The 25,534-nt window shown below is 32.0% G+C and overlaps 2 protein-coding genes across 2 annotated transcripts; one reads left to right on the top strand and one right to left on the bottom strand.

Moving 5' to 3' along the window:
- Positions 1–1,309: 1,309 nt before the first annotated feature.
- On the bottom strand, positions 1,310–11,705 carry LOC139488989 (zinc finger protein 132-like). The gene is made up of 2 exons (XM_071274991.1): positions 11,623–11,705; positions 1,310–3,323 (listed from the first exon to the last, which is right to left on the bottom strand). The coding sequence occupies exon 2, from the start codon at positions 3,134–3,136 to the stop codon at positions 1,664–1,666; it is 1,473 nt and encodes a 490-aa protein (XP_071131092.1). The 5' UTR covers positions 3,137–3,323; positions 11,623–11,705; the 3' UTR covers positions 1,310–1,663.
- A 43-nt stretch (positions 11,706–11,748) lies between these two features.
- Positions 11,749–24,977, top strand: LOC139488988 (zinc finger protein 62-like). The gene is made up of 2 exons (XM_071274990.1): positions 11,749–11,877; positions 20,691–24,977. Exon 2 carries the CDS (start codon positions 20,944–20,946, stop codon positions 23,287–23,289), a length of 2,346 nt encoding a protein of 781 aa, XP_071131091.1. The 5' UTR covers positions 11,749–11,877; positions 20,691–20,943; the 3' UTR covers positions 23,290–24,977.
- Positions 24,978–25,534: the final 557 nt, after the last annotated feature.

Genomic DNA, 25,534 nt, shown 5'->3' with positions numbered 1-25,534 from the left:
GTATATGATTTAAAATATGAACAAAAATTTATCTTTTAATTTGTAGAATACTTGGTGATATTTACATGAAAGAAAACAACAAGTGATTAAAAATCAGTATGGATCTTTCTCCCATTATATTTTACCGTATCCAAATTGGTTGCATTCAATATAAACATGATAAATTATTTGATTTGTATCTGGAAAACCCAGAATGACTAGAGGTGGAAATAACAAAATATTTGTATATAAGTATATAATGACCCAAGACAGGGGGAACTGAATATTATATATGTCAAAAAAATCTAACTTTAAAATTTGAATAACTAATACATCAAAAGTATATGTTCTTAATATAAATTTATATACAATGAACTGTATGTGTACCCTGTTGCTGATTGTGTTTTTCGAAGACAAAAATCTCAATTCATTTGAAACATGTGAAATATTATAATTACATCATGAATATACACATGATACATACCTGACATATATACATATATATATTTATATAAAATTGAGAATGAAAATGAGGAATATGTCAAAGAGACAACAACCCAACTAAAGAGCATACATTATATACATTATGTAAAATCGATCATGGTATGAAAGAACTTTTTTAAAGGAGCACTTAAAAAAAATTATTTTAAGTATTAAACATGGTACTAAAGAATTGATCTTAAGGATGTTTGCTACTCTGTTAAAAAATAACAAGCTTTTTAAAAGACTAATATGAATTGATAGTATATTAATAAAAAAACTCAAAAAGTAGGAAAAAATGGAGGGTCCGTGTGCTCATTTTCGAGATATAAGCCATTGAAAATTTGGCGGGAAATAATTCTCTCTAGATTTTTCATGTATTTAACATTGGCACCTTATTTGTTTCAAAAACTATGAAAAAATAACAAGAATTTTATAAAATTTTGAAAAATGGCTTCTTAAACTTTATGTAATAAAATTATGAAAAGAAAAGTAGGGGTTAGTGGGCAATTTTTTTTAATGACAATACATGGATAAAAACAGAGGATTCCGAAAATCTGGCAAAAAAAATCAAAAAATGGAGAAGCTAACATCCTTAAGGAACATTGCAAGAAAGAATTGATTTAAACAATAGAGAATGTGTCCATAGACCACAGATGATGCTCTGCATTGCCCTGAATATAATGTTATAAACGGACATAACTCAAGAATGGTAAAATTGACAATACCCAAAAGTGCACTTGATCTGATTTTTGTGTAAGATAGCAAATGTTACATTCTGTATTACAAATTCAAACATAGAAAAAGATATAAACTTTAGTGGCTATTTATAGACCAGTTGTCCACTCACTTCACTGTATACAGGAGGAAATGACCAATTCCACATGAGCAGTACCGTACAGCTTAGTATATTTCAGAGTCATTCACCATCAATCAATTGCATCTGAAATGTCTGCCCTTTTTTTTAGGTATTTCACAATGTCTTCTCTTTTTATGCAATTTCAAATTAGCATTATATGCACTGAGATATGGACAATGTTCACACTTGAATGGTTTTTCTCCAGTATGTGTCCTGATATGCTTTTCTAGGGACTGTTTTTTGTTGAACGTTCTCTCACACAATTGACATTTTAAAATCACCGATTTATAAACTTCTCCATGTTTAAACCTACATTTCTATATGTGTCTTTTCAAGCTCTTTAAACTACTTACTTAGTCTCGCACAAGTCGCCTTTGAATATTTTCTGTCTTTTCGGCCCATGCCATGCATATACATGATATGATAGTGTAAATATCGCTTGAAATGGAAAATACGTTGACAGAACGGACAGGTATGATCTTTCTTTTCCTCATCATCATGGAGTGTCATATGTCGTAAGATATTACGCTTCGATGAGAAAGATTTCTTACAAACTTCACATCTCCATTTTCCATTTGACTCTTGATAAACAATCTTGTCAAAGTATTTGGAAGTTTTATTTTTTTCTTTCAATGGCTTTCCACTTAGTTCTCTATCATGGATTTGTATATGCTTGTATAATAATGCTTGAGACGGAAAAGGGGATAAACAGTGAGCACAGACATAGTCCGTATCCTGGATTTCAACTTTCTTATAATGTATAGAGTCTCTGTGCTGGATCAATTGTTGTAAGGAGTTACACACTTCATTGCATTTTGGACATTTATAATTTGTCATTGAAATTTTCTCATCTGTAGAAATGTCTTCAGTTTTTATAAAAACCAATTCTGGTATTTGAAGTGTCTCACTTTCGTTATGACCATCTTGTATATGTTGCTCCAAAAGGTCATTTGTTTCAAAATAAATATCACACTTTGAGCAATTGAATTTTAACTTGTTTATTATACAGTTTTTCACATGGCCCAAGAGATCACTCTTACTGTTGAAATTTGTCTCACACTTGGCACAATAGTAAATTACTGGTTTATTTATCTTTGAGTCCACAGTGATATTCTTTAGACTTCCAATAGAAACTGGAAAGATAAAATTATCAGCAAAATCTTCAAATTCTTTTGTTAAAAAATTTGATAACTGTTCATGTGCATGATCAGGGTTCTGCAAAAAATGTGAGATATGGCCTCGTGCAAAATCACGATTTGCAAATTTCTTATCACACAATCTGCAGACAAAAAAACTCTTTCTCTTATTCACACCTTCAGGATTCTGTTTGTAATCTGTAGATGTTTTGCTATGGGATACAACATGATGAATATAAACAGAGGGATTGTCAAATGACAATGTACATAGGGCACATTGGAGCATATTCAAATTGGAATTGCTGCAAGATTTTTGCAATTGCTTTTCACTACTATCATGACTATCTTCAATATTCCTTTTAACAACAACAATATTAGGAGTTTCAAATTTTGTCATACCACTGTAACAGTTATTTCCCTTTATTGTCAATGAATCTGTTTCAGATCCATTTTCTGTCAACCGATCCTTCGACTCCACAGCAGACGACTTTAATACTTTTTTCGTCCCAGCTGGAGCAGACATTTTTCTTTTGTACAATGTTAAATTTATTCCGGTTGTTTTCTTATCAGTGTCTTGTCCAGTATTTGAACCTGATAATGTCAAGTTTTGTCTTGTCCAGATTTCTTTAAGTTTAGTCTGTTTTGTTTGTGATAACCTGTTTCTTATATTATCATCTCCCATTTTTATTTCTTAAGATCTTTGCTTTGATTACGCACTCAAATCTATGATTTAAGCATCAATATAATTTAAAGGCATACACCTTGTTAACCGCACAGAGTCACCTTGTTTGGATAAAAAATGACATCAAAATCTTGTTGCAGTAACTAACGTGTATTCCTTTTCAAATGTTCATGGTAGTGATAAATACCTGGAAAAAAAAACAAGAAATCATTTTGTCAGGCAACCTTGTAGTAGTTGTGTATTCATCATGGTAATCACATTTCTCTAATATCTTTTCTATTTTAAACTTCAATGCTCTTTTTTCTTTACCTACATGATCTATGTGCGATTCACTCATCATGATTGTTCTTTATTTGTCAAAATGCAACATTAAACATGTCTATTTTTATTTTGACAAAATAGAGGGTCCCTTATTTTGTAATTCTCTAAAATTTGTGACCATTTTGACAAAATAGAGGGTCCCTTATTTTGGAATTCTCTAAAAATTTTGTGAAAATTTTGATATTGATTAATAAATAATGCAATTTTTATAAAAATTAAAGAATGTAAGTCATGTACGTACAAAATGTAACTAAGTATTTTCCAATAAATATCAAAATCTAACATTTTCTAAAGCTTCCATAAAAATGTGTTCTTTCTTTGTCATTTGTTTGGGCATGATACAGGGAACCAGATGTACATGATCGTTTGTTTATAAATGTGTTACATATTTGTTTTTCATTCATTATTTTGTTCATAATTAAGGCTGTTAGTTTTCTTGTTTGAATTGTTTTACATTGTCATTTCAGGGCCTTTTATAGCTGACTATGTGGTATGGGCTTTGCTCATTGTTGAAGGCAGTACAGTGACCTTATAATAGTTGTTAATTTCTGCATCATTTTGGTCTTTTGTGGAGAGTTGTCTCATTTGCAATCATACCACATCTTCTTTTTTTATATGATATATATCTTCATAATAGTTCTTTCAACTAAATAAAATAATTAAAATTGTAATCATAAATCAATCAAATGTAACATGTATAATTTGTGTTCTTTTTTTAAAAACCTCATAAGCAACTTAAAGTTTTTGCAGTACCAATTATCCTAGTTATCTCAATACAACTACATTGTAATTTAGACACTTTATTATATCGGAATCTAGCTGTGAAATGCTAGAAATGCCAAATGGGACTCTGAAATATTTTTTTTACACAAAGAAGAAAAAAAATTCATTATAGAACTTTTTGTTACCATCCTGTTAATCTAGATAATGTGCATTAACAAAGCTACAAAATGTAAACTCACATGTCTCAGAGGCTGATTTATCCATTTTATTTTTTTAGGGGGGTTGGGAGGGAGGGGGACTCTATTGTTAATGCATATAATTTTTTACATAATTTCTTACTCAAAACATTGCATACATTTAGTTTGGCACCCTAGGCCCATTTATATAACATCTTAGATCTCAGTGGCGGATCTAGAAATTTTGATAAGTGGGGGCCCACTGACTGACCTTAGAGGGGGCCCGCTCCAGTCACGCTTCAATGATTCCCTATATAAGCAACCATTTTTTTTCCCAAAAAGGGGGGGGGCCGGGCCCCCTGGGCCCCCTGGGCCCCCCTCTAAATCCGCCTCTGGATCTGCATCTGCATATATATGCTGTTTGGTCTTAACTGGGAACAGTACATGTATGTCTGACGATAAAATCTGCAAGTATTATGAGGTAGTGTCAAGTTCAGTGGATAATTTGTAAACAGATTAAATAAACTTACAATTTTGCATACTTTTATTTTGAGTAATTTTAATTTTTGCCCTTTGGCTTGGCATATTTGTAGTCATGAGAGAGAAAAATACAAGAGAGAGCATTAAGATTTGTATATGACGACTGTGCTGCTTTTTATTATTTATTTTGCATGCTGCCATCTTCGCTAGCCACGGGAGAGAACGGGAGTTGATCGTAACCCTTGGCTAGTGAAGATGGCATGCTGCATGCCTTGTTTTATTTGCAGTTGACCATTATCTACTGTATTGTGAAAATTATGAAGAAGCTAGAGAGAAACTCCGCTCTGCACTCTACTTCATAACATCGAAACCAACACTTGAATCAGAAGTATTAAAACATCAAGCCTCTTCATGCATCTACACCCATACGTAAAAAAACTCGGGTGTCATCCTTTAATAAGCCTTTGAGAGTACTCAATATTAACTTCCAGTCAATTAAAAACAAGCAACACCTAGTAAATAACATCATTGACAGCACAAAGCCTGACATAATATTTGGCACAGAAACTTGGCTAAACCCTAAAATAAAAGATGTTGAAATATTCCCTGACAATTTTAAATTGTACAGAAATGACAGAAAGAAAACAGAAACAGACAAAGAAGGGGGTGGTGTTCTTATAGCTATAAAAAAGAACTTATTAGCTCTGAGGTATATGAACTTGCACCCCCAGACAAAACAGAAATGGTCTGGGCAAAAGTAGACATTGTTGGTTCAAAAACATTGTACTTAAGCTCTTTCTACCACCCAAAAACATCTGACGAAACTAGTCTCAAAAATTTTGACTTCATGATAAGAAAAGCCACACAAATAAAAAATTCTACACTTATCATAGGGGGAGACTTTAATCTCCCAGGTTGGGATTGGAACAACAAATCATTAAAACCGAACACGTCTTACCCACACCTTCATTACTTCTTTGGCAACTCACTTGACGACACATGTCTCACACAAATTGTTGATGTCCCTACACGTAAAGACAATATTCTTGATCTGATAATTACAAACTTACCAAACCAAGTACAGCGTGTTGAAGTTATCCCTGGCCTATCTGATCATGATATTGTATTTGCAGAATTTACAATAGCTCCATCAAAACCTAAACAAAAGCCAAGAATAATTCCATTATACAAAAAAGCAAACTGGGGCACAATTAAACAAGAAATTAACACCTTATATAAACATCTCTCTGAAAATCAGCAACATCTTTGTGTAAATGAAATGTGGAACTGTTTTAAAACAACAATAACAAAAGCAGTGAAAGATCACATCCCACATAAAACAGCAAAAATAAAGGACAGTCACCCATGGGTCACAATGGAAACAAAACGGCTCATTAGAAAAAGAGATAGACTCTATAAAAAATCAAAAAAATCTGGGAATGCATCAATTGCTAAAAAATACAAAGAGGTTAAACACCAGGTGCAAAAAAGTATACGAAAATCATACTGGGAATACATTGAAAGCATCATATTACCACCACAAGATGAAACAAATTTTGGCACTATGAAAAAATTTTGGACCTACATTAAACATAAAAAAACTGATTATAGTGGGATTACTGAAATCAAACAAGATGGCAAACTCCTAACTGATCCACTACAAAAAGCTGGGGCACTTAATGCACAATTCCAGTCTGTATTCACACCAGCATCTAATATTTCTCATACAGAATTTGTCAAACAGTGTAATATGCCACAGAATACTCCTTTTCCACCCATATCAAAATTAATAATTAAAACAGAAGGTATACAAAAACTCTTACATAACTTAAATCCGAACAAAGCAGCAGGACCCGATGAAATTAAACCAAGATTTTTAAAAGAACTTTCACATGAAATTGCACCCATACTTACTATTATCTTTGAGAAGTCAATTAAAACAGGCATTGTTCCAGATGACTGGAAAACTGCCCATGTCTCTCCTGTTTACAAAAAAGGCCAAAAATATAACCCTGAAAACTACCGTCCTATATCACTCACATGTATTTGTTGCAAACTTTTAGAACATATCGTAGTTAAACACATCATGAACCATGCAGATAATCACAACATTTTATATCCCCTTCAGCATGGATTTCGCAGAGGTCGAAACACAACTACTGGAATTTATAGACGATGTCTCACTAAACATGGAAAACGGTAAACAAACAGATATTTTGGTCATGGATTTTTCTAAAGCATTCGATAAGGTTTCACATTCTTTTTTAACTAATAAGCTTCATCATTACGGGATACAGGGGGAATTAAATTACTGGATACAAAATTTTCTAAGCAATCGCAAACAGGCAGTAGTTCTAGAGGGGGAAAAATCTGAGTATGTTGCAGTTGAGTCAGGGGTTCCACAGGGGTCAGTTCTTGGACCAAGTCTCTTCTTGTACTATATTAATGACATTCCATCTGGTCTAACATCTACAGTACGTTTATTTGCAGACGACACAATAGTTTATTTGGCAATAAAATCAAACTCCGATGCATTAACTTTACAAAAAGATCTAGACAAACTTGCATCGTGGGAAACTACTTGGAAAATGGCATTCCACCCAGATAAGTGTAATGTAATTTCAGTCACCAGAAATAACCAGGTGCTCCGCAGGGCGCAGCTTTATACGACCGCAGAGGTCGAACCCTGAACAGTTGGGGCAAGTATGGACAAAACATTCAAGCATGATACAGCTCTGAATTTGGATTGTGATCAAATTTTTGACATTACATGGGTTTTTTTTACACAAAACAAATGCCAAGATTTTACAAATCAATTAAAGATTTCTTCTTCAAACTTTTTAAATCTAAAATTAAATAGTTGACACAGCATAGGTTTCTGACACAGAATGAATGTGGTCTAATGAACTTAAAAGGTTTTTTTTGCCTTTGAGCAAATCACTATGCTGTTGAATATTAATCCTCTCAAAAAAATGTTTGAAGAAATTTTCTTTTTATTTATGAAATCTGAAATGAGAAAAATTTAACCCCCCCCCCCTTTTTTTTCACATCCCCGTTTCCCTTTTTCAAAACTGATATCAATTCAAATTTCTAATGGAGTTTGCAACAATAACTACTCATTTAAATACATCATAAAATATTAAGATGTAAAAAAACTGCTTGTTATCACTGAATGGTAAAGATTATTTAAATTTATCAGTTGGTAGTAAAAAGTGTATATACATTGTATATTGTATATAACAAAGATTTAAGTTGATTCTGGACAAAGAAAGATAACTCCAATTAAAAAAAATTCTTGCTATTGCACAAATAGGATATTTCTTGCTTACTATTCTGGACAAAGAAAGATAACTCTAATTAAAAAAAAATTTGCTATTTCACAATATTGTGCAATTAGATATTTCTTGCCATTGCACAATACTGTGCAATTGAAAAGACTTGCTATTGCACAATACTTAATATAATAATTTTAGATCCTGATTTGGACCAACTTGAAAACTGGGCCCATAATCAAAAATCTAAGTACATGTTTAGATTCAGCATATCAAAGAGGCCCAAGAATTCAATTTTTGTTAAAATCAAACTTAGTTTAATTTTGGACCCTTTGGACTTTAATGTAGAATTTGAAATTTGAAAACAGGACCAAAAATGAAGAATCTACATACACAGTTAGATTTGGCATATCAAAGAACCCCAAGGATTCAATTTTTGATGAAATCAAACAAAGTTTAATTTTGGACCCTTTGGACCTTAATGTAGACCAATTTGAAAACTGGACCAAAAAAACTTCAATAATCAAGAATCTAAGTACATTTTTAGATTCAACATATCAAAGAACCCAACCGATTCATTTTTTGTCAAAATCAAACTAAGTTTAATTTTGGACCCTTTGGACCTTAATGTAGACCAATTTGAAAACGGGACCAAAAGTTGAGAATCTACATATACAGTTAGATTCGGCATATCAAAGAACCCCAATTATTCAATTTTGATGAAATCAAACAAAGTTTAATTTTGGACCCTTTGGGCCCCTTTTTCCTAAACTGTTGGGACCAAAACTCCCAAAATCAATACCAACCTTCCTTTTATGGTCATAAGCCTTGTGTTTAAATTTCATAGATTTGTATTTACTTATACTAACATTATAGTGCGAAAACCAAGAAAAATGCTTATTTGGGTCCCTTTTTGGCCCCTAATTCCTAATCTGTTGGGTCCTAAACTCCCAAAATAAATACCAACCTTCCTTTTGTGGTCATAAACATTGTGTTTAAATTTCATAGATTTCCATTTACTTAACCTAAGGTTATTGTGCAAAAACCAAGAAAAATGCTTATTTGGGCCCTTTATTGGCCCCTTATTCCTAAACTATTAAAACCAAAACTCCCAAAATCAATCCCAATCTTTCTTTTGTGGTCATAAACCTTGTGTCAAAATTTCATAGATTTCTATTAACTTAAACTAAAGTTATGGTGCGAAAACCAAGAAAATGCTTATTTGAGCCCTTTTTGGCCCCTTATTCCTAAAATGTTGGGACCAAAACTCCCAAAATCAATACCAACCTTCCTTTTATGGTCATAAACCTTGCGTTAAAATTTCATAGATTTCTATTCACTTTTACTAAAGTTAGAGTGCGAAAACTAAAAGTATTCGGACGCCGGACGACGACGACGACGACGACGACGACGACGCAGACGCCAACGTGATAGCAATATACGACGAAAATTTTTTCAAAATTTGCGGTCGTATAAAAAACCAATCACATTTGACTACACATTACACAATCATTCATTAGAACATGTAACAACAGCAAAATATCTGGGGGTCACCATCAGTTCCAACCTTAAATGGGATGTGCATATTAACAACATATGCAAGAAAGCTAATAGCACACTAGGCTTTCTAAGGAGGAACCTGAACATAAGTTCAACATCCATTAAAGAGCAAGCATATAAGTCCCTAGTAAGACCATCACTAGAGTATGCTTGCTCTGTTTGGGATCCATACTTACAACAAGACATAGATAGCATTGAAAAAGTTCAAAGGAGGGCTGCCCGTTTTGTTACCAACAAATACAGAAACACCTCAAGCGTTGGTAACATGTTACAACATCTTGAATGGCGCAGTCTCTCTGACAGAAGAAAAGACTCCAGATTGGTAATGCTTTACAAAATTGAACACGAAAAGGTTGCAATTCCTAAAAATAATAAATTAATTCCTCAAAAAAACAAGACATTCTAATTCGAACAGCTTCCAAATTCCATCCTGCAAAACACAGTACAGAAAAGAATCATATTTTCCAAGAACTATTACCGACTGGAACAAACTACCAGATAACATTGTAAATTGCACTTCAGTAGACTCTTTCAAATCTTCAATCTCAAAGCATCAATATTAATTACAACATCTTACTTTATTATACAAAACATTTTATATTTTTAATTTTTCGTATTTTAAAAAAAAAACTTGTACATTTTTTCAATCTATGTCTTGTTGTAAGTTTCCTCCTGTGACATAATCTTCAATTTGTTGAAGGCGGTCACTATATGGTAGAAGTTGAAGTATTATGAGCAACAACAGAAAATGAAAATTACAAACATCACATAGAAGATATTCAACATTTGTTAGGGGTCTTTAATAAAGATACTGGAAGGTTCACAAAATAGATAGTTAAGGTTTTATAAGGGTTAATTAAAATAATTAAATAATTTTTTTTTTTTTTTTAATTAATTATTTATTTATTTTTCTCTGCAGTGGCACATCATAAATTTATATAAATGTACTAATTAAGAAATAATTCATGGAAGCCATAGATTTGTTGGAAATTTACACATGGCCTGGGCCGTGATATTCGAATTTTATCCTGAGCGTTAGCGAGGGATAAAATTAACGAATATCACGGCCCAGGCCATGTGTAAATTTACAACAAATCTATGGCTTCCATGAATTATTTCGATTCTAATAGGACAAATACGATCATTAAAAAACTGAAGCGATGATGGGTATACCGTGTGTGTGGCTGTTCTATTTTACCCACTGTTCGATAAATGTAAAACAAATCTAATAAACCTGCATGAATGATTTCTTAACTAACCGCCAGAAAAAAAAATGTGATTACTTTTTTTACTTCTCAGTAAACCCAACATTTGCAATTTTAGATTTACATTTTTTTATCGTAAGCTACCGTTAAATTCACTGTTGACATGTTGTAAACAAGGAGCCGCCATGTTGACTTGCTGAAATTAGTAAATGTGCGAATAATGCAATAGAACAGAAAACAAGCAACACCTACCTCAATACTTTATTTTAATGTAATTGTATCCGAGTTTAGAAGGTAAACGCAATAGAAAAACCTTCAGCTTTGACGTTTTCATTCGTATGACGTCATGTTTTGAAATGACGTTAATGCGCCAAAATCATTACTGAAATTTCGCGGAATTTTAATTTAATTTGTTTTTGTCCATTTTTCCGTTCTCTAAATGTGTAAATTCTTTTTGTTATGCGTCAGAATCAGAATAAATGTTCTGTAGGGTTTTTATTCAATTGTAATTGTTGACACAGCGAAATCCACAACCGTTTACACATAGGTTACGATACATGTGGATTTACGTGGGAGGCATATTTAAACAGCCATTTATGTACATCTTGGAGTCTGCGCTAAGTATAGATATATCGAGAATTTTATCACGGTGTTGTTTACAAAGCGAAAGAAGCACGTCATATTAGAATGAGTTATATACAATAGCGACAAAACAAGTGTCTGTGTTATAATCGTTTGGACTAACTGACCATGTGATGCTACTTGAAAACTTCAAACTTCGAAATTTGGAATCTGATACTTGTTTATATTTCATTTTCTAATATCGTTGTCGGGAGACGGAATAAAAACGACATGTTTCCGACTTAATTACAAGTGTACCGGAAAATAAGTCTTAACCGGTAAGGATTTGCGTATTAGAAAACGAAGCTGCAGAACCAGAAATATTTTTTTAAAGAAGAAAGAAACAACATTTTTTTATAAATATAACAGCTGAACAATCAAAGGTAAACATGGATAACTAATGAATCACAATCAAAATGAACGAAATGTCTGTAAATCAATCACACACTCTATTGTGGCACACTAATCTTGAACTCCATCGGGTTGTTGGACAACTCGGTCCGAAGATAACTCGTCCCAAAGACAACTATGACCGTTTATGAAAAAGGGGGCACTTGGAACCCGACCCCACCCCCCCCCCCCCCCCCCCACCTCTACCCCATCGTAAAAAGGGGGTGTTCATAACCCAGGACAAAAAGGAGGGTTCCAACTACATGTCCCCATTCAAATGCATTAATCGTCCAAAAAAAAGGGGGTGGTTCCAACCCCTGGACCCGCCCCCCCCTCGCCATTTTAAAATGTCTTTAAGCTATGCTTAGTTGGATGATATCAGAGGTAAACATAAAATCAGTAATGAAAGTAACCTCACATAAGTATGCTTTCAACAAGAAAAATGGACGAAAATATAAACATCGCAACACAGATTTTTATATACAAATCCTTGATGGCAAGAGTAAAATAATGTTTTCAGCTGAAAAATGACAGACAATGAAAGTTTCTTTACCTTCAAAAAAGTATAGTACAGAATGGGATTGTTCAGTATGAAATACAATACATATTGCTGCATCACTCGTTTGTGATGCCTGGTTGGTTTCGTCGGACTAAAACATGCTCCCAAAAACAACATTTATTAGAAAATGTAATATTTCAAAAAATTACAAGTCCGTACATACATTGGAGTGAACTATTCATAACAATAAGGCAAAGTTACGTAGACTCAATAATTATTGTTACATTCATGACATTTGTAATTAATCAGTTCCTTACCCCACCTTGCATTCCGGCAATTAGTCTCCAATGTGACAATAATATTTTTATGCCCCACCTACGTTATGCCCCACTTACGATAGTAGAGGGGCATTATGTTTTCTGGTCTGTGCGTTCGTTCGTCTTTCTGTCTGTATGTCCGTTCGTTCGTCTGTTCGTCCGTCTGTTCGTTCGTCCGTCTGTCCCACTTCAGGTTAAAGTTTTTGGTCAAGGTAGTTTTTGATGAAGTTGAAGTCCAATCTACTTGAAACTTAGTACACGTGTTCCTTATGATATGACCTGTCTAATTTTAATGCCTAATTATATTTTTTATCCAATTTCACGATCCATTGAACATGGAAAATGATAGTGCGAGTGGGGCATTCGTGTACTTTGGACACATTCTTGTTATTATTGTTGCATTTCCATGTAACCATATAGCCAGTGCCTTTATTCTATCTATAGCTTCAAATATGTAGCATCAGTGGTAAAACCACATGAACCACATTGGAATTAATACACTGAGGCCACAATTAAAAATATTTCAGTTTGCCCAAACCCGACCCATGATGACTGGGTGTGGGTAGGTAGGTAGGCAAATTCTTTTTTTTTTTTTTTTTTATCAGAATTTGCATGAAAATATTAAAAGGTCTTATAACAGTATATCTTTATTTTCCCGTCAAACCTTTGTAGAGACAACCAAAGGCCATGAATTTAAAACCTCTATAAATAAATTAGTCTAAATATGATTTGTATCCTGAGATGTTTATAATCCTGACAATTGCTAACTGTGTGAAAGGGCTGGTGGATTTATGAAGTGATTTCAACAGTTCCATCAACACGATGTTTGTGTAAAAAAAATATCAGCTGATTTAATATATGATTAAATTTGTTTGCAATTTTTAAATCCTATTTCTATTAAAATAGATTAAATGTCCTAAAATATTTATATGAATTATTATCTATCATCCTTAGTGTCTTTTTTATGTTTTGAAAAAAAAAAATATTTTACATTATCACACAGGTAAATTAAATTTGTTATCACACAGGTAAGTTAAATTTGTTTGCAATTTTTAAATCCTATTTGTATTAAAATAGATTAAATGTCCTAAAATATTTATATGAATTATTATCTATCATCCTTAGTGTCTTTTTTATGTTTTGAAAAAAAAAATATTTTACATTATCACACAGGTAAACTAATTTGGCTATAAATAGATCAAAGCATGTTCTGTAGAATCTCCAAACCAAAAACGTATTTGTTATAATTTTATTTCTTAAAATAATCAAGTTTAATTTTTGAAAATAATCATTGTTGATAAATTATAATTACAAAAAGTTAACGTTTTCTGAAGACTATTTATTTTTAGGTCATGGTTCTAGAGGCTTCCTCACAAATTTGTATAAAAATCCAATATGGCGTCAATAACATGTTTTTACTTTTGCACATGTGAAAAAATTATTTCTGACAAAAGTCAGATTTCTCTTGTCAAAAAGGATTTATATTTATATTGCAATAAATTATTCAGAAGGAGTTACATTCAGTTAAGATTATATTTCTGATTCTGTGAGCAATTATAGTTTTATCAAATTCTCCCAAACAGCAACGTACTGAATCATCTTGTCTAATGAGACTTGTCAATTTGAACTATTTGAATAAAAGGGCATCTAATTTACATGATAAAGGAAGATTATAGTTAAAGACATTAATTTATCAAGAAATTATTCCTTTTTATTCAGTAAAAACAAAATCTTCTTGCAAGATTGTAAATTCGCAACTTCCGGATCCATTTCCTGTCAGAATAACATTGAAAATATTCGATTGCACATGGTTTTGAACAAATCTACCTGAATAATCTAATCAGATATTCGATAACACGATGAAATTAATATTGAGCATATAGGTAAGGGTTTGGTAGTACAGACAACTACAGCGTAAAAAAAACTGTGCCACTTCTTTACGTTCGTTAAATCAGAAGATAAAAACAGAGAACATCGAATATCGATTAACTGCGTCTCTTATACGCTTTCTTTTAATCTTATTCACAGTTACTTTCAAAATCCGAAAAAAAAAATTTCTTCAAAAAAACGTCAAAAAAGAATTTGAGTCGGCGGGTTTATTTTGGGTCGGTCGCGTTTGGGCAAACATACAATCTTTTTATTTTGGCCTGAGTTTAATAACTGATTTGACAAATAGCTGATGCATTTATGACTGTGGTTTAAACCGCATCAAATATAGATAAGGACATCTGATTAGTTTTAGATACATGCACATAGGCGGATCCAGGGGGGGGGGGCCCCTTTCGTGGGAAAAACTTGGTTGATTATATAGGGAATCATTGAAGCATGACTGGAGCGGGCCCCCCCTTAGGAAAAGTTCTGGATCCGCCAGTGATGCACAATGTACTTATATAAATGATATAATCGAGAAAATGATAATATCAACCTATTGATATATTCAATCTGAATTTTTACCCTTTTCATATATCATAGAACAATGTAGAAGGTGGTAAAGGGTAATTTTTTGCAACATTTTTTGCCATTTTTATTTCTCATGCAGCCGTGAAAAAGGTTCGTTATTCACTGTGTTTAGTGAAATTGGTTAAAAGATCAACATGCAGGAAATTTGTAATTGTTCGTTCATCGTGAAATTGCACGTCGTATTTCGCGTTTTTACGTGTGGACCCCCTCTTTAAACCCTCATCATAGAGGATTAAATAGTGACCTATTCCAGTTGCTCATCCCTCCCAGACCCCACACCCTGAGATAATTAATTTTACAAAAATATGCATGATATAAGAAGATGTGGTATGCATGCAAATTACAACAACTATCCGTCAAAGTCACAATTTGTAAAAAGTAAACCATTAAAGGCATTATAGGTCAAAGTGTGGGCTTCAACACAGAGCCTTGGCTCAAACCAAACAGCAAGCTATAAAGGGCCCCCAAAATGACTAGTAACAATAATCAGTATAATATATATAAAAAACGAGAAACACTTATAAACCATATGAACATGACCAACAAACCAGAACCTCTGAACAACAGGTTCCTGACTAAGGACAGCTAAAGGTGCAAAGAAATGCCGAGGGTTTAATTGGAACAAACCATCACCCTAACTTGAAACGATAGTGTAATATCACAACAATGAACATACAGTCATTGGTACTACTACTACTTATTCAAGTAATTTTTATTAACTTGAAGAAGTAAAAAAAAATATACACATATAAGTAAATTTGTAGGATACTTATACAAATGAATTTTATTTACTTGTATAGGTAAAAAAAAAATTGTCTTAGTTACATGTATGTCCCTTAGACATTCAGAATGTTTTACTTGTATAAGTAAAAAAGTCATCCTTCCTTCTTTTCTTGAATTCTTAAAATTTCTTTGCTCTAATAGAATTTTAAATTGTGTACCCTTTGCAGATGTCTTTTCTAATCATTTTTTAAAGTGTAATTTCATGGACAATGAAAATCCCATTTGTCTGTTATCTTCATAATACTGCTCATTTACAAGCCCCAAAGGAGCAATTTTAAAGGCATTGAGCAAATATACAAGATCTTTGCTCAATCAGTTTCTTTGTTGAATTAATGAGATGAAACATTGAACTTTAATAAAAAAAAACTAGAGGCTCTAAAGAGCCTGTGTCTCTCACCTTGGTCTATGTGAATATTAAAGGAAGCAGATGGATTCATGACAAAATTGTGTTTTGGTGATGGTGATGTGTTTGTACATCTTACTTTACTGAACATTCTTGCTGCTTAAAATTGTCTCTATCTATAATGAACTTGGCCCATTAGTTTCAGTGGAAATGTTAGTAAACATTTACAAATTTTATGAAAATTATTAAAAATTGACTATAAAGCACTTTGCTGAACATTATTGTTGTTTACAGTTTATCTCTATCTATAATAATATTCAAGATAATGACCAAAAACAGCAAAATTTCCTTCAAACTAACAATTCAGGGTCAGCAACCCAACAACGGGTTGTCCCTTTAATCTAAAAATTTCAGAGCAGATAAATATTGACCTGTTAAACAATTTTACCCCATGTCAAATTTGCTCTAAATGCTTTGAGTTTTGAGTTATAAGCCAAAAACTGCATTTTACCCCATGTTCTATTTTTAGCCATGTCGGCCATCTTGGTTGGATGGCCGGGTCACCGGACACATTTTTTCAAACTACTAACCCAAAAGATGATTGTGGCCAATTTTGGATTAATTTGGCCAAGTAGTTTCAGAGGAGAAGATTTTTGTAAAAGATTACTAAGATTTACGAAAAATGGTTAAAAATTGACTATAAAGGGCAATAAATCCTAAAGGGGTCAACTGACCATTTCAGTCATGTTGACTTATTTGTAAATCTTACTTTGGTGAACATTATTGCTGTTTATAGTTTATCTCTATCTATAATAATATTCAAGATAATAACCAAAAAGAGCAAAATTTCCTTAAAATTACTAATTCAGGGCCAGCAACCCAACAACAGGTTGTCCGATTCATCTGGAAATTTCAGGGCAGATAGATCTTGAACTGATAAACAATTTTACCCCTGTCAGATTTGCTCTAAATGCTTTGGGTTTTGAGTTATAAGCCAAAAACTGCATTTTACCCCATGTTCTATTTTTAGCCATGGCGGCCATCTTGGTTTGATGGCCGGGTCACCGGACACATTTTTCAAACTACTAATCTAAAAGATGATTGTGGCCAAGTTTGGATTAATTTGGCCCAGTAGTTTCAGAGGAGAAGATTTTTGTAAAATATTACTAAGATTTACGAAAAATGGTTAAAAATTGACTATAAAGGGCAATAACTCCTAAAGGGGTCAACTGACCATTTCAGTCATGTTGACTTATTTGTAAATCTTACTTTGCTGAACATTATTGCTGTTTACTGTTTATCTCTATCTATAATAATATTCAAGATAATAACCAAAAACAGCAAAATTTTCTTAAAATTACTAATTCAGGGGCAGCAACCCAACAACGGGTTATCGGATTCATCTGAAAATTTCAGGGCAGATAGATCTTCACCTATTTAACAATTCTACCCCATGTCAGATTTGCTCTAAATGCTTTGGTTTTTGAGTTATAAGCCAAAAACTGCATTTTACCCCTATGTTCTATTTTTAGCCATGGCGGCCATCTTGGATGGTTGGCCGGGTCCACGGACACATTTTTTAAACTAGATACCCCAATGATGATTGTGGCCAAGTTTGGTTTAATTTGGCCCAGTAGTTTCAGAGGAGAAGATTTTTGTAAAAGTTAACGACGACGACGGACGACGGATGCCGGACGACGGACGCCAAGTGATGAGAAAAGCTCACTTGGCCTTTTAGGCCAGGTGAGCTAAAAATTAGCAAACCTAGGAAAAATCATTAAAGGCATGATTTTACATCTCAAAACTTCAGGATTTTTGTCGTTATTTTTGTGGGATTGAAAGAAAAATTTACTCATACAAGTAAATTTTTGAGAAAATTAAGGGGAGATTATTCAAACGTTATTTATTTACTTATATGTGTATATTTTTTTTTACTTCTTCCAGTAAATAAAATTAACTTGTACAAGTAGTACCCCTGACTGACATAGAAAGACATCAATTGAAAAGGCTCAACATTTATTAACATGATTAACAAAAACAAGTGAACATTCATTGAACAAATAAATTTGATCTATGACACAATACACAAAATAAATTAAAAAAGAAAGAAGGGGGTAAAAATTTAAATGTAAACCGATATCAGGCAGACAAACATGACCTTAGACAAAATGCCAAATAAAGTAACATACACTGGTAAATGAAAAAAACGTTTGAAAAGAATACAAATTTAGCAATGTTTAGTTAAATGTTTAAAGGACAAGGTTCACTTACGGCACAAAATGACCTTTATTTCAAAAAGTGCACAAAATATAATTATACAATATAAATACAGGGATTCGGAAACAAGAAAAACTTATATAAATCCGTCTCCCTTTAAAAAAATGACAAAATTAGGAACATAGTATAAGAAACTCGTATAATATAATTTTCAATTCTTATTTAACATGTTTATTCTGTGGTTTGCCCGTTACTCAGAAGTCAGTTTGATAAAAAAAAATGTGATCAACTCGTGTTTTCATAATTATAGTGCATGATTAGCTGAGAAATATGTAAATGTTTCGAAAATAAGGTAACATCAAATAAAGTTTCAACATCTTAATCGACATTGACATAAAAATAATTGTTACGGACCAAATGTCCCTGTTTCTAAAATAAATGGCCTTAAATATCAAGTTTATCATTAAATACCAAGAAGGTCAAAATTTGGTTCGTAAATGGGTCTATTTCAAAAGTCTTAATGCTAAATATACATCCATTCTTTTTTTGATTCCAAGTTTGGCAATATATATATATATGGTAAATAAACATGATAAACATAAGGCTGTGTAATGGGCCAAATTTTAATAATAAGAAAATGCAATTATTAATGCAATCAGTACAATGAAGGGTAGACAATCCCCAAATGCTTTATATTCCTTTAAAGTCAATTCAAAATGCAATTCTGAAAGCTAAAACATATATGAATAATGACAAAAGATAGAAAAATAAAAATAATAATACATGTAGTATCCTATAATTGATATAATGCAAAAGTGATATATATAATCTATGCTTAACCACACCCATTCAATAATGCTACTGGGATGGGTGGGTGGGGAATGCAAAAATTGTGCCATGCGGTTGCTTATATCATTTATTTATAACTGCGTATGCCGCTTACATCATTTATCTAATGGTTTAGCTAAATACCAGATTATAAACGTTGCAAATAGAATGGAGTAGGAAGTACCATTTTACATCAAAGTCGGTATTCACTGAATCCCTTATCATAACAGTATATAATATTCTCCAAAATAAGCCCATTTTGGACATATATCTATATAGTTAAAATATGATGATTTTGTGCAATTTTCACACCTATAAAACGCTTTCGAAACACCTTGGCCGCCACCTATGATCCAAAATGTGTTGTAACTAAAAGAATCCAGTTTTGATATAGAATTCATCAATATAAAAACTTTTTTTGATCGTGGAAGGAGGCCAAGGTTCATTGTATGCCAAAAACAATTAAATTTTAATTATGGAAAAAAGTACCAAAATTGACCTTAATTTTATTTAAAATTCAAAGAATGTTAATTTAAGGGGTCATAGCTTTATAAATTGTAAAAGAAAATACCAGAAAATATATTTTTGTTTTAATAGTACAAGTATTATCAAAAGTATTTTGATGTGATGTGAAATTTTGTAATTTTTTGGCCCGAATTAAAAAACCTTAAAAAAATTAGGGCCAATTTTAACCCTTCGTGAACCTTCTCCTTTGCTGATGACAAAATCGATATTTATGCCAATGTAAACTATATTTAAAGATCTAATCATGCTAATTACAACATTGATAAAATAACCTTTACTATTACGGATCACAAAATAGTCATTTCCACATGATTTTGTCATTTCAGGCCTTTAATTGGTATTGCAAGAATTGGTAAGAAAAAACAAACAACAAAACAAGTTTGAGAAATAAGAGAATTTAGTCATGAATAACATTACATTGTCTACAATGTTTTAGAGAGTCCATTGATTAGGATGCACATAGACCTTGATGAGGGGCACAGGCTTTTAAGTCTTCACCTGCAGGCCCTATTAAAGAGGCATTTTTTTTGGTGTGGGTGTTTTTGTTTAAGAATAATTTGTTTGTTGTTTTTGTTTAAGAATAAATTGTTGGATCAAACAATTTATTCTTAAACAAAAACACCCACACCAAAAACAATTATTATTATCATGATTATTGTAGTGCGACCAACTGGAAAACAAAATCAGGCGGACAAAATAAACTATTCTGTCCTCTGTACCTTATTATATATAGCCTTTATATTCAATGCTATAACAAAATGAGGAAATTTAGCAAGAATTGTTTGAATTTTTAAATGAATTATGTTTAATAACTGTCTCTTTTTTATTTTTTAGATTTCATCATTTAACATGTTTAATGTTTGCATGTGTTTATGATGTTCAAACATCAGATGAGACCGAATACGATGGTAGCTATGGTGATGATCAACGGTTAATAATTTGAAATATTGGCAGAAGTAATAAGACCACTGAAACAATTATATTGAAAAGTGAAGGAAAGAGTTTATAAGCATTCAAGAAGTCAAAATAGGACAGATTGCCATCTTAAATGTAGTCACATGTTTGTGCCTCATCACCAAAAAGTTGGATGCCAATAGCCATGAAATATCCTCTTTCAAATCAACAAAAATTAACCACATCTAAAAAGTCAAAAATTGAAAAGATAAAAGCAACAAATCGCAAATCACTAAAAAAATTTAAAAACATTAAATCTAATCTAGGTCTGAAACCTACAGGACAAACACTTGTCCATGTTGTCGAAAAACAATACAAGTGTAAGGTTAAACGATGTAAACACCGATTTTCTAAGAAGTCTGATTTAGAAATACACCTGAACACTCATAACAGAATAAAAACATTTACCTGCAACTCTTGCAACAGGGAATTCTTAAATAGGAAAATATTCAAAATACATGAAATCAAATGTAAAATATGGAAGAAGCGAAATAAGAAAATCGTTCAACATTTATGCAAAGAATGTGGAGAAAGTTTTTGCCAGGGTGGAACATATGAAATTCACCAGAGATCTCATTTCAATGCCAAGCCATACATGTGTGTAATATGTGGAAGAAAGTTTATTTTGAAATTGGCAATGTTTCGACATATATCCAGGCATATTTCACTTTTTGAATGTCAGACGTGCAAAAGTGTTTTTGATACTCCGTTAAAACTTGAAAAACACACTTTTACTCACATGGATGATTTAGCTGTTTATAAATGTCTGTATTGTACCAGAATTATGATAGACCAAGAAAAATTTGAAAAACATTTGAAATTTCATGTCCGACATATAAATGCAAAGCATAAACAAAGCGAATCTGTATTTCACAAAAAATTAGGAAAGATAAGGAAACTTACAAAAAAAGGTAACTTCAGCATTAAGAAAGTTGTGAAAAAAGAGAAATTTGATGATTTTACTGAGAGTTTTCACATACATAGACATACTGATGATTCGATAGGATATGTTGAAGCTGCCTCGAACGAGTCAAATGAAGGTTGCTTCACAACAAAAATGATACAAACATCAAGTATTGCCGAAAATTCAAAAAAAGTAGATCTAGAGGAAGATGAACCAAGCATTGCAAAATTAGATTGTGTACTTTGCCAATTGTCTTTTCAAACTATTTCGTCCTTTATGCAGCATGTTAGTTCACATGTAAATTATCAAAATGAATATCAGATTCGAGAGCCAAACATTGATGTATTAAATACCAACAAAACCATTTTTGTCTGCCGATGTTGCGACAGAAAATTTGCAAATCGTAAATTTGCAAAAGATCATATATCCAACTTATTGCAAAAACCAGATGAAATTCATGAACAGTTGAAAAATGAGAAGACCCTTGATTTTTCTGATAACAAATATATTTTCTCCGTTTCGATCGGAAATCTTAAAAGTATAGCTGAAGATTCAGCAGTAACCAAAGCCATTATTTACCATTGTGCAAAGTGTAGTACAAACTTTGAGAGCAAGTCAAGTCTGTTCAGTCATGTGAAAAATTGTAAAAAAGTAGAACACAAATATTGGTGCCCAAACTGCAATATGAATTTTGAAACTAATGGTCTTTTGAAAGAACATATACAAATGGGTCACAAAAGAATACAGACAGATCCCATGCTAGATTTGGTTATTGTTACAACAGAGAAAACCATTGAAAATGTTGATCAGAAAATTTCATTTGAATGTAAAAAATGTGGTATAGTTTGTAATTCTGTTAAAGATTATGCAACACATCGTGAGACGACACACAATAATGTTGGACCAGAAATGGCTGAAGAGTCAGAATTTGTCTGTGCACATTGTGATATATCTTTTGAATCGCAAGCATTATTGTATACACATTTACAATGTCATAGAGAAAATCCCAGAACGCCGAGTAAAACTACAAATTACAGTGACAAAATGTTTCACGATAGATCAGCCGGGTTATGGATTTGTACCGTGTGTAATAAGTCTTACTCGACAAAATGTAACTTGACCAGGCATATTACCCTTCATGATGACGAGGAGAAGGGCAGTCATGTGTGTCCATTCTGTAATCGTGTTTTTCAATTCAAGAGGTATTTACAACATCACGTCATGTACATGCATAAGGTTAAAAAAAAGGGAGATAAAAAGTACAAGTGTGAGGAATGCGATGGAAAGTTTTCAAGCTCGACCAGTCTTACACGTCATAAACTTATACACACTGGAGAAGCTGATTCAAAAAAATTTTACCAGTGTGAATATTGTAATAAGAAGCTACGTTGTGATAAGCAACTAAAACTACATATAAGGACCCATACAGGTGAAAAACCATTCGGTTGTGATAAGTGTTCATATAGAGCTGCAGCATATTGCAATCTACTAACACATGTCAAAAGAGTTCATGAAAATCCAATTCCAAACAGGCGTGGTCCAAAAAGTAATAAACCAAAACCCTTTGTGGTTTAAACACCTGATAATTTGCTTCAAGTGTTTCAAGAAGGAAAAACATCAGCATGATCAGAGGAAATACAATTCTAAAACCAAAACATCTAAAAATTGTCTGAAGAATGATTAATTAAATGGTATCAAGCACAGAGTTTAATTTTATGTCAATTTTTGTAAGAAGAAATAAGAGCCATGCTGATTATATTGTTTGTTAAAGAATCATTTTGAAAAAGCATGTAAAAGTTTTCTTCAATTTCACAAGAAAAACTTCTTTTGAATTCAATAGTTCAATACCTCTAAAAGATTACATACAGAGTGCCATTGGAAACCATATGCATTAAATTTCAAGGTCCATCTGGTTCCCTGTAAAATTAGAATTGGGAACAGTTTATACAATGTATAAAGATACTCAATTTTACTTATTTTTTTGTCATATTTAATTAAATCCAATGTCAATCCTTTATTGTAATTTTGATATTGTAGTTTGTCTGTGTTTTGATGCCATAATCAATTTATTGTTTATGTGTTTGGTGCCTATATAAAGTTATCTTATCTTATAGAAATGTATATTTTATATGAAAATATGAAAATGGAATCTATATTATATAGTATAAAAAATGAAATGGGTGCTATATTACATTTTGTAATCTGTAATTTAGCGGCTTTATTTAGCCATTATTGTGTAACAGTTATCAATGGTTCACTTGAGTGATAGGCTAAATTGCATAACAATAACTTGTTAGTTATCTGGTTTAAACAAAATCATCAAAATGCCATACAATTATTTTAAAAGCTGTTTAATTATTCCACATTTTATAAACATAGGGCTTTTTTAACAAATACATTTTAATTGTATATATTTTATTATTTAGATAAACATAATTAAGGAAATGTACGATTTTAATTATCAACATGATGTATTTTGAATAAAATAGTAGCCTATTAAACCCTATAAAAGTCTCTTTTCCATCCATTTTTAAATTAAGGATGATAAAATATCAGGCAATAAAGAAAATGTTAGGGTCATATAACTTAATTGCAACTTTTTGACATTAAAATATTCTTTACAATAAACATGATAAAAAGTTCTCTTAATTTAGACAACAACTGGATGTGTTTAACGACCTTGACTGGATATACATCCCTGGCACGGTCGGTGAAAATTTAGACAACAGAATAACAATAAACACTTAGCACCCTAAAATGGTTCATTTTCAATGTTATATATATCAGTATATTTTATCAACATTTATCATGTTTATCATGTTTATTGGCAGTCATAAGAAAGCTTTTTTGCAGGACAATGAAACTTAAAAAAATTAGTTAAGTTGCATGCATTTGTCTTAGTCCCAGGCCACATTTTCAAAGTTATCCACCATTTCCACAATAACTGATAATTCAGAAATATTTGCAGTAATCAAAATAAATTATTTTTTTTGTCGTACTTTAAATGGTTGTTTAATGGAGAAGATTTGGGTACATCATCCTCCTGTTGACCTGAAAAGATACATTTTTGTTCATAAAATCTTTAACAACAAAATTGTACTTGCTACCCTCGCCAGAAATTTTATTATTTTGGGTAATAGCATCCCTCTTTCCATTGGACCTTAGATCCACTATTGATTTTAATGCTATTATATCATGTATATATTCATATAAATAAGTTGTATGCCACACATTATGGTATGTATTTCCTGTAAAAAAAAAAAGATCTCTATTACAAAAGTTACATTTTTGTAATTTACATTACGGAAAGAAAAGTTGATTATTAGAGGGGGGAAGAGCATTTTATTTTGTCAATTTGTGGATGAGCATAAAAAACAAATATTCTGACCCTGGTCGGAGTAAAAATGAATAATCTGGCCTCTTTTATGTTGCAAATAGGTTGTTTTGACCTCATAACTCCCCCCCTCATGTTAATCAAAGGATTGTTCCCTCAATTTTAAAATTATACTTGTTTTACATGTAATTTTTTGTTACATAACTTATAAATGTATAATGTGATAATTGTTATGCTAGATGACAAATACATAGTATAACTTATAATAAGATGATTTGGAATGAAATCATTTGCTTGACAATTTTTTTTAACCCATGTTCAAGTCATTTTAATTCTTGCAGTTGCTAATATAAGTCATCTACGTTCATATCCGTAGATGTGGATATTTTAACACCCTGAAGTACCCCAGTACACCTTGAGGCGTAACTGAAGGGTGTTAAAATATCATTATCTATGGATATGAACGTAGATAATGAATTTATCCCC

This window comes from Mytilus edulis, chromosome 9 (assembly GCF_963676685.1).
Source record: "Mytilus edulis chromosome 9, xbMytEdul2.2, whole genome shotgun sequence".
Taxonomy (NCBI): Eukaryota; Metazoa; Mollusca; class Bivalvia; order Mytilida; family Mytilidae; genus Mytilus; species Mytilus edulis.
The sequence above is the reverse complement of the archived record's forward strand: the minus strand, read 5'-3'. Positions and strand labels throughout refer to the sequence as shown.